The sequence below is a fragment of the Dermochelys coriacea genome, chromosome 5 (assembly GCF_009764565.3).
Source record: "Dermochelys coriacea isolate rDerCor1 chromosome 5, rDerCor1.pri.v4, whole genome shotgun sequence".
NCBI lineage: Eukaryota > Metazoa > Chordata > Testudines > Dermochelyidae > Dermochelys > Dermochelys coriacea.
Window position 1 is genome coordinate 66,584,885 of NC_050072.1, and position 16,513 is coordinate 66,601,397.

The window sequence follows — 16,513 nt, forward strand, 5'->3', positions numbered from 1 at the left end:
ACTTTGGCTGCCCACAACTATGGCAGTATGGCATGTGGAGAGGCAATCTTTTAGGTAGGCCTAGCCCCAGGCTAGGTAGAACTTTATGGATCAGAACCAACATCTTAAACTCCACCTAGAGACCAGTAGGAAGATGGTGCAGTGCAGATCCCTGAGTACTGATCTTGTATACTCCCAGTGAGATGCCTTGCTCGGTAAGCAAGCTGCTGCATTGTTCACCATTGTCACTCTTCAAATGTTTTTAAGGTGTAGTCCCATATGGAACACATTGCTGTAGCTAATCTTGAGGTTATGAAAGCCTGCATCAGAGCCACCTAGCCAAACACAGATGGTAAAAGGCGGCCTGGTTTGTAATACAACCAAACAGAAGTTGGGGGTCTAAAATTAACCCTAAGTTGCAAATTCTCATAACTAATGGCTGTATTCCAACAATTGGAGGGACTGATGTTATCTCCACCATCTCATCCAGTTATTTCCCCAACTTCGCTAGGTTGAGCTTCAGCCAGCACACCGTCATCCATTCTCTAATCTCAGACAGACACTGGCTGAGCTACTGGATCACATCAGATGTGATGGAGACATACAGTTGGGTATCATCAGCAAGTTGCAAACACCATGCCTCATGCTTTCTAAAAACCTCATATACACAGTGAACAGCTGACAGAATGGAACCGTGCAAGAGCCATACCTGAGAATTCTTTGAGAAGAGAAGCAATTGCCCACAACTATCTATTGACATCTTGGAGAGAAAAGAACGAAGCTATTGAAGACAGAGTAGTCCTGACAAGTAACACCTCCTTATGATCAGTGGTATCAAAAGCAGCTGATGGAAGTAGTAGTAGTAGTACCTGTATAGACAAATGATCTTCATCCAGGAGGAGATTATTGACCACTGAAGTCTGTGCCAAAGCCATGCCTGTACCTAGTGTGACAACGACCTAGGAGGTCAAAGACCTCTAGATACAGTGAGAGGTATCTCACCACAACCTTCTCCTGCGAAAGATGTGATACTGGTCAATAATTAGCTTGTTTTAGCGATGACATTTTGAGTAAATGTGATGGAGTTAATTTTGGAATTAATTGAGTTTTGGAATTAATTGAGAAACTTAACAGTAACAAGTCCCCAGGACCAGATGGCATTCACCCAAGAGTTCTGAAAGAACTCAAATGTGAAATTGCGGGACTATTAACTATGGTTTGTAACCTGTCCTTTAAATCAGCTACTGTACCCAGTGACTGGAAGATAGCTAATGTAATGCCAATATTTAAGAAGGGGTCTAGAGGAGATCCTGGCAATTAGACCAGTAAGTCTAATGTCAGTACCGGGCAAATTTAGTTGAAACAATAGTAAAGAATAAAATTGTCAGACACATAGAAGACAACATAAATTGTTGCGCAAAAGTCAACATGGTTTCTGTAAAGGGAGATCATGTCTTCCTAATCTATTAGAGTTCTTTAAGGGGATCAACAAACATGTGGACAAGGGAGATCCAGTGGACATAGTGTACTTAAATTTCCAGAAAGCCTTTGACAAGGTCCCTCACCAAAGGCTCTTATGTAAATTAAGTTGTTATGGGATAAGAGGGAAGATCCTTGCATGAGAGGTGGTTGAGAACTGGTTAAAAGACAGGGAACAAAGGAAAGGAATAAATGGTAAATTTTCAGAATGGAGAGGGGTAACTAGTGGTATTCCCCAAGGGTCAGTCCTAGGACCTATCCTATTCAACTTATTCCTAAATGATCTGGAGAAAGGGGTAAACAGCGAGGTGGCAAAGTTTGCAGATGATACTAAACTGCTCAAGATAGTCAAGACCAAAGCAGACTGTGAAGAACTTCAAAAAGATCTCACAAAACTAAGTGATTGGTCAACAAAAATGGCAAATGAAATTTCATGTGGATAAATATAAAGTAATGCACATTGGAAAAAATAACCCCAACTATACATACAATATGATGGGGGCTACTTTAGCTACAACTAATCAGGAGAAAGATCTTGGAGTCATCTTGGATAGTTCTCTGAAGACGTCCATGCAGTGTGCAGCAGCAGTCAAAAAAACAAACAGGATATTAGGAATCATTAAAAAAGGGATAGAGAATAAGATGGAGAATATCTTATTGCCCTTATATAAATCCATGGTTCGTCCACATCTTGAATACTGTGTACAGATGTGGTCCCCTCATCTCAAAGATATACTGGCATTAGAAATGGTTCAGAAAAGGGCAACTAAAATGATTAGGGGTTTGGAGCAGGTCCCATGTGAGGAGAAATTAGAGGCTAGGACTTTTCAGCTTGGAAAAGAGGAGACTAAGGGGTATATGATTGAGGCATATAAAATCATGAGTGGTGTGGAGAAAGTGAATAAGGAAAAGTTATTTACTTGTTCCCATAATATAAGAACTAGGGGCCACCAAATTAAATTAATGGATAGCAGGTTTAAAACAAAAGGAAATTCTTATTCACTCAGCACACAGTCAACCTGTGGAACCCCTTGCCTGAGGAGATTCTGAAGGCTAGGACTATAACAGGGTTTAAAAGAGAATTGTATAAATTCATGGAGGTTAAGTCCATTAATGGCTGTTAGCCAGGATGAGCAAGGAATGCTGTCCCTAACCTCTGTTTGTCAGAGGGTGGAGATGGATGCCAAGAGAAAGATCACTTGATCATTACCTGTTAGGTTCACTCCCTCTGGGGCACCTGGCATTGACCACTGTCGGTAGACAGGATACTGGGCTGGATGGACCTTTGGTCTGTCCCAATATGGCCATTCTTATGTTCTAAATGCCACATTACAGTTTCCTTCAAAGTAATAGGCAGCCTGCCAGCTCTCAGAGGCATTAACAGTCTCCAAAAATAAAGGACCCAGTACATTCCTATTGGCTTTACCACTCAGGAAGGACATATATCCAAAATACAGGTTCTGGTATGAAGTTCTGTCAGTACCTCAAAGTATTAGTGGCTGAAATTCTAGCAGAGAAGACAAGGCCCTCTTTCTCTCAAGACCAAACTCTGCCACCACAGAAGCACTCCTAATTTGATCAGTTTTGTCTGCAAAATATCAAGCAATTTCCTCACAACAGGAGGTACTTGGACTAGCTCCCAAGCTGAGATAGTTCGGTAAAACCGGACTTTTTACCACTCCAAAAAATAAATAAATAAATTAAAATCTGCTGTCTGAGACTTTGCAGGTCCTATGGTGGAGGAAGAGAACTTATTCTTTGTTTCCTGTACTGCTAGAGCATATGCGTTTGATCAATTATAGCATAAATATTTTGTGGTTTTTTAGCCTTAACACAAGACGTCAACCCCTGGTGCTCTAGCCATCTTTCTTCCTGCTTTATTTGTCACTGATAATCCATCAGGCTGGATGTCCTGTGAGAATAAAATGAAAGGGAGCCTAGAAGCCACCCCATCATTGGTTAGGAGCATTATCTAATTTGCAGTGAGTCTCTCTGACAGGATGCTGTTAAGAGCTTAAAACTGGGTTCTACGGAAGCCAGCACCCTGGTCACTTAACCACAGTTCCCTATGTGTTCTAAGGGTGTGATTAAGGCGTAAGGGAACACTTACACCTGCTGGTGTGCTGTAGATTGAAGGTTGGCTTGTAGTTGGCCACACAGTAACTTGCTGTGTACACAAGTCCTAGTAATATTTTTGGACATGTGTATGCAGCTACATGATTTGAACTTGACATAAACTCGGTGTAACTAAGTTAATAAATTCTAATTTTTAAATAAAGGTGTACACAGTAGGTCCAGACTATGCACATGCTGAAGCTAGGAAGTCCCCAGCTTTGGATGGCAAGGTAGAACGAGACAGTGAAGGAAAGGAAGTGAGATATCCAGTCATCCTGAATGCAAGAGAGAAGTTGATTGCTTGGAAAGTATGCCTTGCGTTTAAGGTAAACAGACCACTTACTAGCTGATCAAATGTGTAGTACTGATTGTTTACTATGTGAAAATTCCGTTAGTCAGTGCTCATAAACAGAGGTGGTATTGTTAGAGATCTCCTGGGATGGAAAAAGAAATTGCACTCACTTTTTTTTTCCCCCTAAACTGATGGACTTCTCCTGTTTTTAAATAATTAGTTTTTTAATATTCTTACCGCATACTGTCAGAAGAAAACCTATTCTGCTCTGCCTGTGCTGGAAAGAAGGCAAAGTACCACAAGAACTGAGACACCAACATTATCACTCTATAAAAGCAAGGGTAACAGGAGTGACTGTAACAACTATCATGGCATTTCCCTTCTTAGCATTATGGGAAAAGCTTTTGCCCAAGTTGTCCCAAAAGACTTCAGACGCTTGCAGACAAAATCTATCCTGAATCACGGCGTGGCTTCACAGCTGGAAGATCTACTATTGACATGATCTTCTTGCTGAGACAACTACAAACAAAAAAAAAGAGAACAAAAAAGGCCCCTTTACATAGCCTTTGTTGATCTCACAAAGGCTTTTGACCTTGTCAGTAGAGGCGGACTATTTACACTTCTAGAAAAGATCGGATGTCCCACCCCCCGCAAGCTCTCAAGCATGATTTAATCCTTCCATGAAAACATGTATGGCACAGTTCAATACAATAGCTCAGTCTCTCTGAGGCTTTCCAGATGCGTAGTGGAGTTGAGCAGGGTTGTGTACTTGCCCCAGCTCTGTTTGGGATCTTCTTCTCCTTGCTATTGAAATAAGCTTTTGATTTCTCAACTGAGGGAATCTTCTTGCACTCAAGATCTGATGGGAAGCTGTTCAATCTTGCAAGACTTGGGAGGCCCTTATCCAACACCACCTCGCTGATGACGCAGCAGTGGCAGACCACACAGAAACTCATCTCCAAAACCTTATGAATGGTTTTTCCAGAGCCTGCCAAGACTTTGGGCTTACCATAAGCCTAAAAAGGATTAATATAATTCTCCAAGGAGTTGAGAAAGCGCCCACCTTCAAGATCAACAAGTATGAACCTGAAGTGGTGAAGAAGTTCACTTAGCTGGGGTCCACTATCACATTCAACCTTTCACTTAAAATGGAACTCAACATCCACATTGGAAAAGCTGCCACAATGTCTACACGAGGGGTCTCAAACTCAAATGACCAGGAGGGCCACATGAGGATTAGTATGTTGCCCCAAGGGCTGCACCACTGACCACCCCCCAATACCCCACTCCATCAGCCCCGCCCCACTCCACCCCTTGTGAGGCCCCGCCTCTTCCCACCCCTTCCCTGAAATCCACACCCCAACTCCGCCCCTCCCTGCCCCCAGGGGGTGCAGGAGGGGGGCAGGGAGTCGGGGGGCAGGGTGGGGCAGGGGGTCAGGGTGCAGGGTGCCAATGGGAACTTTGGGGGAGGTACCTGGAGGAGCAGCCAAGGCAACACACAGACCCCTGTGCCCTCCTCCTCCCCCCAGATCCCGGCCGCTTCCTGGAGCAGCGCAGGGGCAGGACAGGAGGCGGGGTGGGAGCCTGCCCTGACCCTGGTGCGCGCTGGGCCAGAGCCACTCTAGGTAAATGGTGGGGAGGCCGCAGGGAACGGGCAGGCCACAGAAAATAACTCCAGCCCGTGGGCCGCTTGTTTGAGACCCCTGGTCTAGACTAAGAAGGAAAAACAGCAAACTGACAGAACACACAAAGATCTGTGTATATTGTGAATGTGTTATCAGCACACTTTTTTTTTTTAATGGGAGCGAGATGTTCATCTTGTACTCTCATCAGGAAAAGAGGCTCAACAGCTTTCATATGCGTTGCCTTCATCAAACCTTTGGTATCTTCTGGAAGGATTTGGTATCTCCAAGTCACCAACACTGAGGTGCTTAAGCGGGCTAGCATGCAAACACTCCTCAACCAGAAAAACAACAGAGTCTGGTGGCACCTTAAAGACTAACTGATTTATTTGGGCATAAGCTTTCTTGGGTAAAAAACCCAGTTCTTCAGAGGCATGGAGTGAAAATTACAGATGCAGGCATTATTATACTGACACATGAAGAGAAGGGAGTTACCTCACAAGGGGAGAATGAGTGTTGACAGGGCCATTTGATGAGGGTGGTTGTAGTCCACTCCCAATAATTGAAGAGGAGGTGTCAATTCCAGGAGAGGCAAAGCTGCTTTTGTAGTGCACCAGCCACTCCCAGTCCCTAATCAAGCCCTAATTAATGGTGTTACATTTACAAATGAATTTTTAGTTCTGCAGTTTCTCTTTGAAGTCTGTGTTTCTGAAGTTTTTTTGTTTAAGTATGGCTCCTTTTAAATCCTGTTATAGAATGTCCAGGAAGATTGAAGTGTTCTCCTACTTGTTTTTGTATGTTACTGTTCCTGGTATCCGATTTGTGTCCATTTATTCTTTTACGTAGAGACTGTCTGGTTTGGCCAATGTACATGTCAGAGAGGCATTGCTGGCACATGATGGCATATATAACATTAGTAGATGTGTAGGTATGTCCCTGACGGTGTGGCTGTTGTGGTTGGGTCCTCTGGTGTTGTTAGAGTAGATATGGGGACAAAGTAGGCAACGAGGTTTGTTACAGGGATTGGTTCCTGGGTTAGTGTTTCTGTGGTGTGGTGTGTAGTTGCTGGTGAGTATTTGCTTCAGGTTGGGGGCTGTCTGTAAACGAGGACTAGCCTGCTTCCCAAGGTCTGTGAGAGTGAGGGATCGTTTTCCAAGTTAGGTTGTAAATCGTTGATGATGTGATGGAGAGGTTTTAGCTGGGGGCTGTATGTGATGGCCAGTGGTGGTCTGTTGTTTTCCTTGTTGGGCCTGTTCTGTAGTAGGTGACTTCTGTGTACCCATCTCTCTCCTCAACCAGAGATGCCTCTGCTGGCTTGGGCATGTGTGCTGAATGAATGATGGTGCATCCCAAATGACATTGTCTACGGCAAATTGGCATCTGGAAAAAGACCCAAAGGACACAGAAAATTGTTAAGAATGTGTGCAAGTGAGACCTCAAAGAAATGGACATAGATGTGGACAACTGGGAAGATCACACTCAAGAATGCAGCCTTTGGAAATAAGAACTAAACAAAGGTCTCCTGAGTTATGAGGGGAAGCAGTCCAGCTTAGCAGAGGAGAAAAGAGCTTGCAGAAGACAGAGCCCAAAGGGTCGAAACATCACTTTTAAATGTGACAGATGCAGCAGAGATTATCTCTCAAATGGGTCTCTTCAGCCACAGCCGCGGCTACCATTAAAACCAACCGAGTACATATTTTACCTCTCGGAGTGGATTCCCATGGTCTCTCGAGACTGAAAGATGCCTACTATTGCCATTGTGGACAAACAGAGAAAACTCATACATGAAATATACAACTGTAGATTAATGCGACATGCATATTTTTCTCTTCTGTTTTGCATGTGTGCATGCTAACTTACATTCACTCAGCTTAATTCGTAAAGTTTAATTTGTAAAGGCTGATTTTTTTTTTGTATTAAACAAATCCATTCGCATTCAGTTTGCATAATCTTAAATATATGCTTTGTTAGTAATAATGGGCCTTCGTGATGCAGTTGCAGTAAATCACACAGGGGTGGCTCCTAACTGGTGCCAGCACTGGTCCCAGTGCTAGAATATATTAACCTGTAAAGTCTTCAGTGATGTCAGAACCAAGAGTCCCAAATAAAATGTATAGTTTTTGTATTTGAAAATTAATTTGAAATAATCTGGGAAAGGAGCAAAATATCTTTACTAATAACTATTTAAGGCTTACATCTACACTATGAGCTAGGGCTGTGATTCCCTCCTCGTGTACGCAAACTCACACTAGCTCTCTCAGTAAGCTAGTACAAGTATAACAACAGTGTAGCTATGATAGCACTAGTGGTGACAGCGGAGGCACAGCTGAGCCATGCCCAGTACATTCCCACCAATTTCAGGTGTGTGGTTCTACTCTCACAGCTCTTTGGAATAGGAACTCTTTTGTTCTGTGTTTGTATAGAACCTAGCACAGTGGCTCTTGGTCCATGACTAGGGCTCCTAGGTGCTACAGTGATAAATAATAATATTCTGAAAGGTGACTGTTTAAAAATGGCATTACTGCAATAAGTTTATAAATAGCATATTTTTTGGTAATTCTAAGAGATAAGAAGGGTGTGTAAGTGTTTTACCTCTCTCCTTATCTCTTACCACCACTAGAAACAATGATTCTGCAGTCCAAGTTCTGTGGATAGTGGGAGTTCTGAAGATAATGTGGATGCACAAGTGTAATGGAAAGCAGAATTTGGCCTGCAGAATTCATGTTGCTAGTGGTGTGTGAGAAGTTAAGAACTCAGGTTGGGATGTCACGCATTGTAATTAGGAAACATCATGTATAATCTGAACAAATTTAATATGGAGTCACTGAACAATAAATATAGAACCCACAGTGCCATTTTTGTGTTGCCTTTTCAGATCAGAACCATACTTAACATGCAGGTCTGGAAACACGAGACCCTTGACTGAAATGGAAATTGTGCTTTTCACTATTTATTCTTAACAGCAAACAGTTTGTGGCTTTGACTTGTTGCGTGCCAATGGACAATCCTATGTCTGTGACGTCAATGGCTTCAGTTTTGTAAAGAACTCCATGAAATACTATGATGATTGTGCGAAGATACTTGGGTAAGAGTTCATTAATTGATATTATATGATTGGTGTATATGTTCATGCAATCATTTCTTTGCTATGGAAGTTTTTTCATCCAGTTTCAAAAGTATTTCTGTCTTAAACATTTTTATTGAGGGCTCCTTTTACTCCAAGGTTGAAACAAGTTCAAGGAAACTTTTGGATAGTTTTTTCTTTAAAGCAGAAAAAGCCTTTGCTTTTAAAGTGAGCATCATCTAGAATAACTAGAAATCAAAAATAAGTTTATAAAAGTTTTTTTTATTTCCATGTGCATTCCCTTATGCCTTAGAAAAGTGACAGTTGCAGAATTCAAAAGTAATCTGAGAACATCTTCGTTAGAGAGAAAAATAAAGAAATATGCTAACTTGTTAAATTTGCTTAACAGATTAACTAACCCAAATAAAAAGTGCAGATATGCTCTACAAAGGTTGGTTGAAAGTACACCTTTGCACTGCCTTTGTCCGGGTGTGGCTTTGGGCATGGCTATTGCTGTCAATGTTGTGTTGAGGTAGCCATTAGACTACTGTAATTCATATAGGCTACAACAACCTAAAGGGCTGAAAATTTAGACCAGGATTGGAGTGAAATAGAAGGATCCTGACTGTGCCTTCCCTTCCTTCAACCATGCCCCCTTTTTTCTGCTACCATGCCACTGATTTGTCGCCCATAAATTAGGGTGATTCTGTGTTGGCCAGTTAAACTGTCTTTACAACAAGATTATACTTCTGGTGTAGTGCAAAAAGGCCATACCACGCTGAATTATCTGAGCTGAAAGGAGGGAAATAATTCCTGTTAGATAATAACTACAGTCTTATTGCTTCGAGTTAGTGGCAGGAATTCTGAAGATTCGTGTGCACTTTTCCAATTTTACACCGTCAACTTAGTCTTGATTCCTACCATGGTGCAAAAAGCTTTCATCTACATTTTTTCCTTATATTCAGAATAGCATTGTTATAGCAGAGCTAAATCAACAGCATACTTGCACTAAGTTTGGGAAGTCTAAGAATCATTCTTCGTAGATTAAGTTAAGTATCTAAGATACATTACACCATGCTTTAAAGTTCTCCAGATTAAAACCTGTATGAACAGTGATGTACTTCAAATTGGTGTATTTTAACATGACACTTACTAGAGTAGATCATAGGAAACTCTTACAAGAACTTATTATATCTATATTTTACAGATAATGTTAGATTGTCTTCTTTGTAGTTATTGTGACCAGACTTTAATAGTTCAACACAATAGTATTTAAATAATTGAAAAATAAAAATATATCTGTAAGTGCCCATCCAGTGGTCAGTGTTTGTCTAATAAACTGTTGACTAAAACAGAATATTCCATTTAAAGAAATTAATATATACAGTATTTCAGCATTTTAATTTAGACATACATTTTTGTTTATCCCCATTTAGAAATATCATAATGCGAGAACTTGCTCCACAATTTCAGATCCCATGGTCAATACCTTTGGAAGCTGAAGATATCCCTATTGTGCCAACCACATCTGGAACAATGTAAGAGAATAGTATCTTTAACTGAATTGTGCAAAGTCCTTACATAACCTTTATGTGAATTTTCTCTTCTCCCAAGGTATATCAGCTTTCGGCTAAGGACACTTGTTTTGTGTGATGAAAACAAGAAGTGAATTGTGATTGCTGTTCCAGCAATCGAAGGTTTTTACCCTTAGTCAAGCTGAGTACAGAACAGCAGATTTTCAAGTGTAGTCTGTTCTAAAAATAGCTTGCTTAATTGCTAAGCAATATTCTACTGTCAGTTTAACACACATTTTTAATAAACATGGTCTTTTACTAAATAAACTCAAAATGGATCTGTTTCAAAAACTATTTAAAATAGATATTCTGTAGTTAGCTAAGTCTTAAAACCAGTATTTATAGTAAATTACATTCTTACACCATTTTCAGATAACCTTATGTTCTTGCATATTCTATAATCATTTCAATACTTAATCAAGTATGTTTTTGTCGACTAAATAATTGTCTGTCTGCCTCACACATTTAATAATATAAAAACCATGAGTGGTGTATAGAACTGGGAAATGTAACTCAACTTTTTTTTATATTTCAGGATGGAGTTGAGATGTGTTATAGCTGTAATACGTCATGGGGACCGTACACCAAAACAAAAAATGAAAATGGAAGTTAAACATCAAAAGTAAGTCTGAATTTGTTTACCTTATTTAGACATGCAGTAGCATATAGGGTACATGAGCTACCCACTGCAATGAGAGGCAGGCTGCATCCATATTCAGTGCGGTGTGTAGCTACACCTAGCAGTGAGCTAGGTGGCTTCAGTGGGGAAAGGCTCATTACTGGAGCCTTTCTTCCTACCGCCTCCACTGTGCCAGAGCCTTTCCCTATTGCTGGAGTCTTTCATTGCAATGGTGAAAAGTTCCAGCAGTGGGACACTACACTGCTAGATACAGTATTGTAGATGTGGGATGCACGGCATGGGAGAGTAGAGAGCCAAGTAGGGTATATACCCTAGAGTTCAGGTATGTCGGGCATTCTACTAGCCTAAGCAGTGCCTCACCATTTGCACTGCTTTTTATCCCGATACTAGCTGGGCATGCTGTTTTTGTATGTTACGCACTGCCGTAAGTGTAGACATAATTTAAGTTTGGCATTTAGGGCAAAATTATTGCCTGGGATATGCGGGTTCAACTCAATGAATTCAGTGGGAATTGCACAGGTGTATGCACAAACTACATTTAAATCTTAATGCTTCTTCCTGCATAACATCTCTAAGATGCAACCCGTCATCTCTATCTACATAGCTAATTCACTTGCCCACAACTCCGTCTTCTCACATCTCCTGCAACTGTAACCTCCTTCTCTCCAGCCTTGACAATGCAGTTTGTCTAATGCTGCTGCAAAGATCATTTTCCTGGCTCACTGCTTTGACCGCATCACCTCTTAATTTCTGCCCTTTTTCTGGCTCTCCCTTTTCTACTGCATCAATTGCAAACTACTAGTCTCTGCTTTTAAGGCCTTCATAAGCTATTGCTTCCCAGTTGTTTCTTGATACCTTTTGTCTCTTGCCTTGTACTCGAAGTGTAAGCATTTTGGGAGGCCAGGGGACCCTCTTTGTTATGCATTTGTACAGTATCTAACACTGTAGCACCTAATCATAGATTAAGGTCCCACTGTAATAAAAATATCATCATTTGAGGGATAGATTCTGCACTCAGATTTTAAGTGAAAGATTTGCTGTAAGTCTGCAGAGCCATATGTTTAGTATTTTATAGTTGTTGTGTTGATTTTTTTGTTAAACTTTGAACAAATATGGCTGTTTACTCAGGATTCTTCATATCTTTTGTGTAGTACCTGTATTTTTTCAGTGTTAGTAAGCTAATAGAAAAACTGTAAGCTCTCTCATTTTGCAGTTGTGTTTAAGGCATGTGCTAGTGAGATGAGATCTCATTAAACAGAGAGGTTCATATCAGAACAAACTTTCTCATAATTCTGTGGTGTTCAAATTGGGGATTGATGAAGGGGGTTAGTTCCAGCTCTTCATTTTGTTTTAATTGAAAATCTTCCTGTTGCCTTAAAGCAGAGGTGGGCAAACTACATTCGGCCCACAGGACCGTCCTGCCTGTCCTTTGAGCTCCCAGCCGGGGAGGCTAGCCTTCCTCCTCTGCTGTCCCTCCTCCCCCACAGCCTCAGCTTGCTGCGCTGCCAGCACTCTGGCCCACCACTCCTGCCAGGCAGCGCAGCAGCGTGGCTGGCTCCGGCCGGGCAACAGGGCTGCGAGCTCCTGCTACTCTGAGTGGCATGGTAAGGGGGTGGGGGTGGAGGTTGGATGAGGGGCAGGGGTCCCTGGGGGAAGTCAGGGGACAGGGAGCACGGGGCAGTTGGATAGGAGTGGGAGTCCCGGGGGGCTGGGCAGGAGTGTGGATAGGGGTTGGGACAGTCAGGGGACAGGGAGTGGGGGGGTTGGATAGGGGGTAGGGTCCTGGGGGGGGGTCAGGGAAGAAGGAGCGGGGGGTTGGATGGGTCGGAGGTTCTGAGGGGGGGAAGGAAGTGGGAGGGGGCAGATAGTGGGCAGGGGCCAGGCTGTTCGGGGAGACACAGCCTTCCTTACCTGGCCCTCCATGCAGTTTTGCAACCCCGATGTGGCCCTCAGGCCAAAAAGTTTGCCCACCTCTTCCTTAAAGTGCATTAATATTTATATTTACACTCTTATTAGATACCCTTTTAATCTGTATGTTTTCTCCTAAAGATTTTTTGATCTCTTCGAAAAATGTGATGGATATAAGTCTGGAAAGCTAAAACTGAAGAAACCAAAACAGTTACAGGCAAGTCTGTCTTTTTCTTTTTCTTGGTTCTATAATTGATGAATAATAGAATTCCATGTTATATATAGTGGTTTTGTTTTTATTTTTTTAGGAGGTGCTTGATATAGCAAGACAGCTCCTACTAGAACTTGGGCAAAACAATGACTCTGAAATTGAAGAAAGCAAAGCAAAACTTGAGCAGCTGAAGACTGTTTTGGAGATGTAAGGATCTAATTTTTAATTCTCACATCAGAACTGGCACAATGGTGTTGTTTTGATCTCATTAGCTTTTGAAATGAATTCCCTTACATTAATTTATCAACTGACAATATAATGTATGACAATACTAATCTGAATTTTTTAATATATTGAGAGGAAGGATGGATTTGTGATTTGACATTGCATTGGTATTGAGGAGGTCTGGTTTTACTTCCTATGTGACCTTGTACAAATCACTTAATCTAACCTGTTCCTCATCTGTATGATGGGGAAAATACTTCCTTTGCCTTATCCATGTTGTCTAAATAGATTATAATCTTTTTGGGGGCAGTGACTGCCTCTTGCTATGTATTTGTACAGTGTCTTATACAATGGAGTCTTAACCTCAGTTGGCATGTGTAGGCACAATTCTAATACAAATGGTAATTAAGTGTTGTTGCAATTGAATGAAAATCTTGTTCTCAGTAACCCACTCATAGTATGAAAACTCATTTTAAACTTTAAATTTTCAGTATCTCATGTATTTAAGGTATGGCAGTTTCTAACTAACACTTAGTGCTGAAATTTATATTAAATATTAACTAGATAGTAATTGTTTCTAGACTGTTAACTTGCCCTATAATGTGATAAAAGCTTGTTACACTTGCACGTGTTATGAATCCCATTTTGGGGCTTCATTGGATAACAAATAGTGGCTATCAGTAAGTGACAGATAAGATCTGAATACTGACAGCCATAAGGGTGTATGGTGCCAAAGTGGAAGAAATTAATCATGCAGCTGGAGAGTGTGGGTGGATGGGAGTGTTTATTTCTGGTGAGAGAGACATGAAGTTTCTTGGGCAACGTGATGAAAAGAAGGAATGGACAGTACTTAATATGGCAAGTGCTACATGTTGATGACCATTTAAGTATTCATTCAATATTTTATTTAATTTGATATGTACAAGTACAAATTAGCAAAAATGGGCAGGTTAGTATACAAATCAATTATGATTCAAGGAATTATGATGTCCCTAACTGATAGAGAGATATGGTAGTATTGAATATATATTGGAAAATGTCAGTTTATTTTCCCCCTCACTTTAGGTATGGGCATTTTTCTGGCATAAATCGCAAAGTCCAGTTAACCTATCTCCCTCATGGCTGTCCAAAAACTTCTAGTGAAGAAGAAGGTATTGTATAACCGATACATATTCACTTACATAATATGTAGAACTTATCATAACTAGGGGGTTAATTGTTTAATATGGTGTTAAATAAAACAAGGACGTGTACTCTGGCCAAGTATTCAGAAACATTTTGTTTTGTAATGAGATACTGTGATTAACAATCTCCAAGATGCTGAGTTTCTGTTAGGTTAAGATATACTTTAGGTTAAGGTTAAGATATACTTTTGCATTTTTATATTGTTTCCTAGGTAACAAAATATGGAGGGAAGAAATTTTGTAAGCTGTTTATCAAAGATGATGATGTCTAGAAAAAATTTGGTTTTCCATAAATCTCCTAGTACTCCTATTCCTTTCATACAAAAAAGGCTAAAACATACAATAATGCCTAGTTATTTAAAATCCAGTACTTGTGAATTTCCTGACTGCTGATTAGTTTAGTGCTTACTTTCAATTACTTTGTTTTCACTGTAATACAAGTTTCACTTGTTTTTAAAGTACTTAAACATGGGAGTCTTCAGAGTTAAGTATTAGCTTTCGCTGAACTAGAGGGGTATTTCACTATTAGAATAGCAAGACTCAAATGTTGAAGTCACTTTCGTGAAGCACACAAAACTCAATGTATCACTTCCAGTATTTCTTTAATATTAATTTAATGATAATTCTTTAATAGTCTTTAAATAAACTTTTGCATTTGTTTGTACATTATTTTAAGTGATCTGTCTACATATAATTAGATAACAGAAGAGATGAACCATCCCTACTTCTGGTTCTGAAATGGGGAGGAGAACTGACCCCTGCAGGCAGGGTCCAGGCAGAGGAGCTAGGGAGAGCTTTCAGATGCATGTATCCAGGTGGACAAGGTAATCTTTTTGTGCTTTATGGCATAAATTAGCCTTTTAATTTATACATAAAAATAAAATACATGTACACATGTACAATAAGAGTCTCTGAAGAAGAATATCTGTTTGTTTTGTAGGAGATTATGCTGGATTTCCTGGATGTGGTTTACTTAGATTACATAGTACTTATCGACACGATCTGAAAATCTATGCATCTGATGAGGGACGAGTTCAGATGACTGCAGCAGCTTTTGCAAAGGTACTCTGTGAAATTGTATTTTCAACAAAGAAACCTGAAATTCTCAACAAGAATCTTGTCTGTCTTCTCTAGCAAGTTAGGGAAATGCAGAGTTTTATTGCAGCCAATGGAATAAAAAGAAAAGTTGAAATTTTTTTAAAGTTCATTTAGTGCTCATGAAAGGAGATCCAAATTGACATCTCTTGCATTTGAAGCCTTCCAAGCATCAGAAGACACAGCAAGAGAAGCTGCAGTACAAGTTTTTATTTATGTAGCCCCTGCAATGCGCATCAGTCCTTTCCAGTAGACCACTTTTGAGGATGAAAAGGGTATTTTGATCTACATGCCTGCTTAATTCTTTATCTAAAAGTTTCAACAAACTATGACAAATTGTGGGCATGGTGGGTGAAATATAGTCATCTTTTAGGAACTGAACTGAGGCCACAAGTTCACTTTACATAGGTGACATGCAACTGTAAGGCAAATTACACATAGGGGACCAGATTGCTTTTGTGCTTGGATACCACCAGATGTAAAATTAATATACCCTGATTTCATTTTCTTTTTAAGATAAGATATTACAAGATTGGATAAACATTTTTACTACAGGAATATCCTTTTGTAAGATTGTTAGAGCAGAAACTTCTTAACATTTAGTTGATCTCAAAATAATTTCTAACTGGTGAGATATGGTGGCGAACTGACAAAAGAAATGCTCTTAATCATTATGCTGTTCAATTATGCATATAGTAATTTTGATGTGCTGTAAAAATTCTAGGGTGATCTTGTAAAATTTAATAAACACTGTTCCGTAGCCCTGAACACTGTGACCTTTTAGACATGATCTGTGAATAATGCAATATTCAGAACTTCCATGTAGAATTAGAAACTTTTTTGACCAAACTTTCACAATACTTTACCTATCTTCATATCCGACAAATTTCCCAGTCCTCTGATCGCAGCCCAGAAGCTTTGTACCTGCTTAAGTTTTTCACTCATTTCCCTTTTAGTAGAAGTTTGATTGCTTATTCCCATCTCCAAGAAGAGGGATATATCAGGCATCCTAAACATATGCGAGAGAGCACATACAATAAGCTGTTACATAAAGATTTAATTGAGTGATTGAATTTCAGTAACCACAACATTTGAGATACTGGCAAGTTATTTGAACAATAAAAT

The 16,513-nt window shown here is 40.2% G+C and overlaps 1 protein-coding gene across 15 annotated transcripts in view; it reads left to right on the forward strand.

Annotated features, from left to right (window-relative positions):
- The window catches only part of PPIP5K2 (diphosphoinositol pentakisphosphate kinase 2), a 93,462-nt gene that overhangs the window by 29,777 nt on the left and 47,172 nt on the right, over positions 1-16,513 (forward strand). For 12 of the 15 annotated variants that reach the window (XR_006281269.1, XM_038401444.2, XM_038401450.2 and 9 more), the window contains exons 8-16: positions 3,738-3,899; positions 8,451-8,572; positions 9,988-10,089; positions 10,661-10,747; positions 12,815-12,890; positions 12,982-13,091; positions 14,175-14,260; positions 14,992-15,117; positions 15,234-15,355. Coding sequence is in view for 14 of the 15 variants with exons in the window: in XM_038401444.2 (XP_038257372.1) it covers positions 3,738-3,899; positions 8,451-8,572; positions 9,988-10,089; positions 10,661-10,747; positions 12,815-12,890; positions 12,982-13,091; positions 14,175-14,260; positions 14,992-15,117; positions 15,234-15,355 (993 nt within the window). In the remaining variant the exon portion in view is untranslated. The remainder of the gene's footprint in view (positions 1-3,737; positions 3,900-8,450; positions 8,573-9,987; positions 10,090-10,660; positions 10,748-12,814; positions 12,891-12,981; positions 13,092-14,174; positions 14,261-14,991; positions 15,118-15,233; positions 15,356-16,513) is intronic. The other 3 variants (XM_038401447.2, XM_038401452.2, XM_038401455.2) reach the window with 1 other exon arrangement.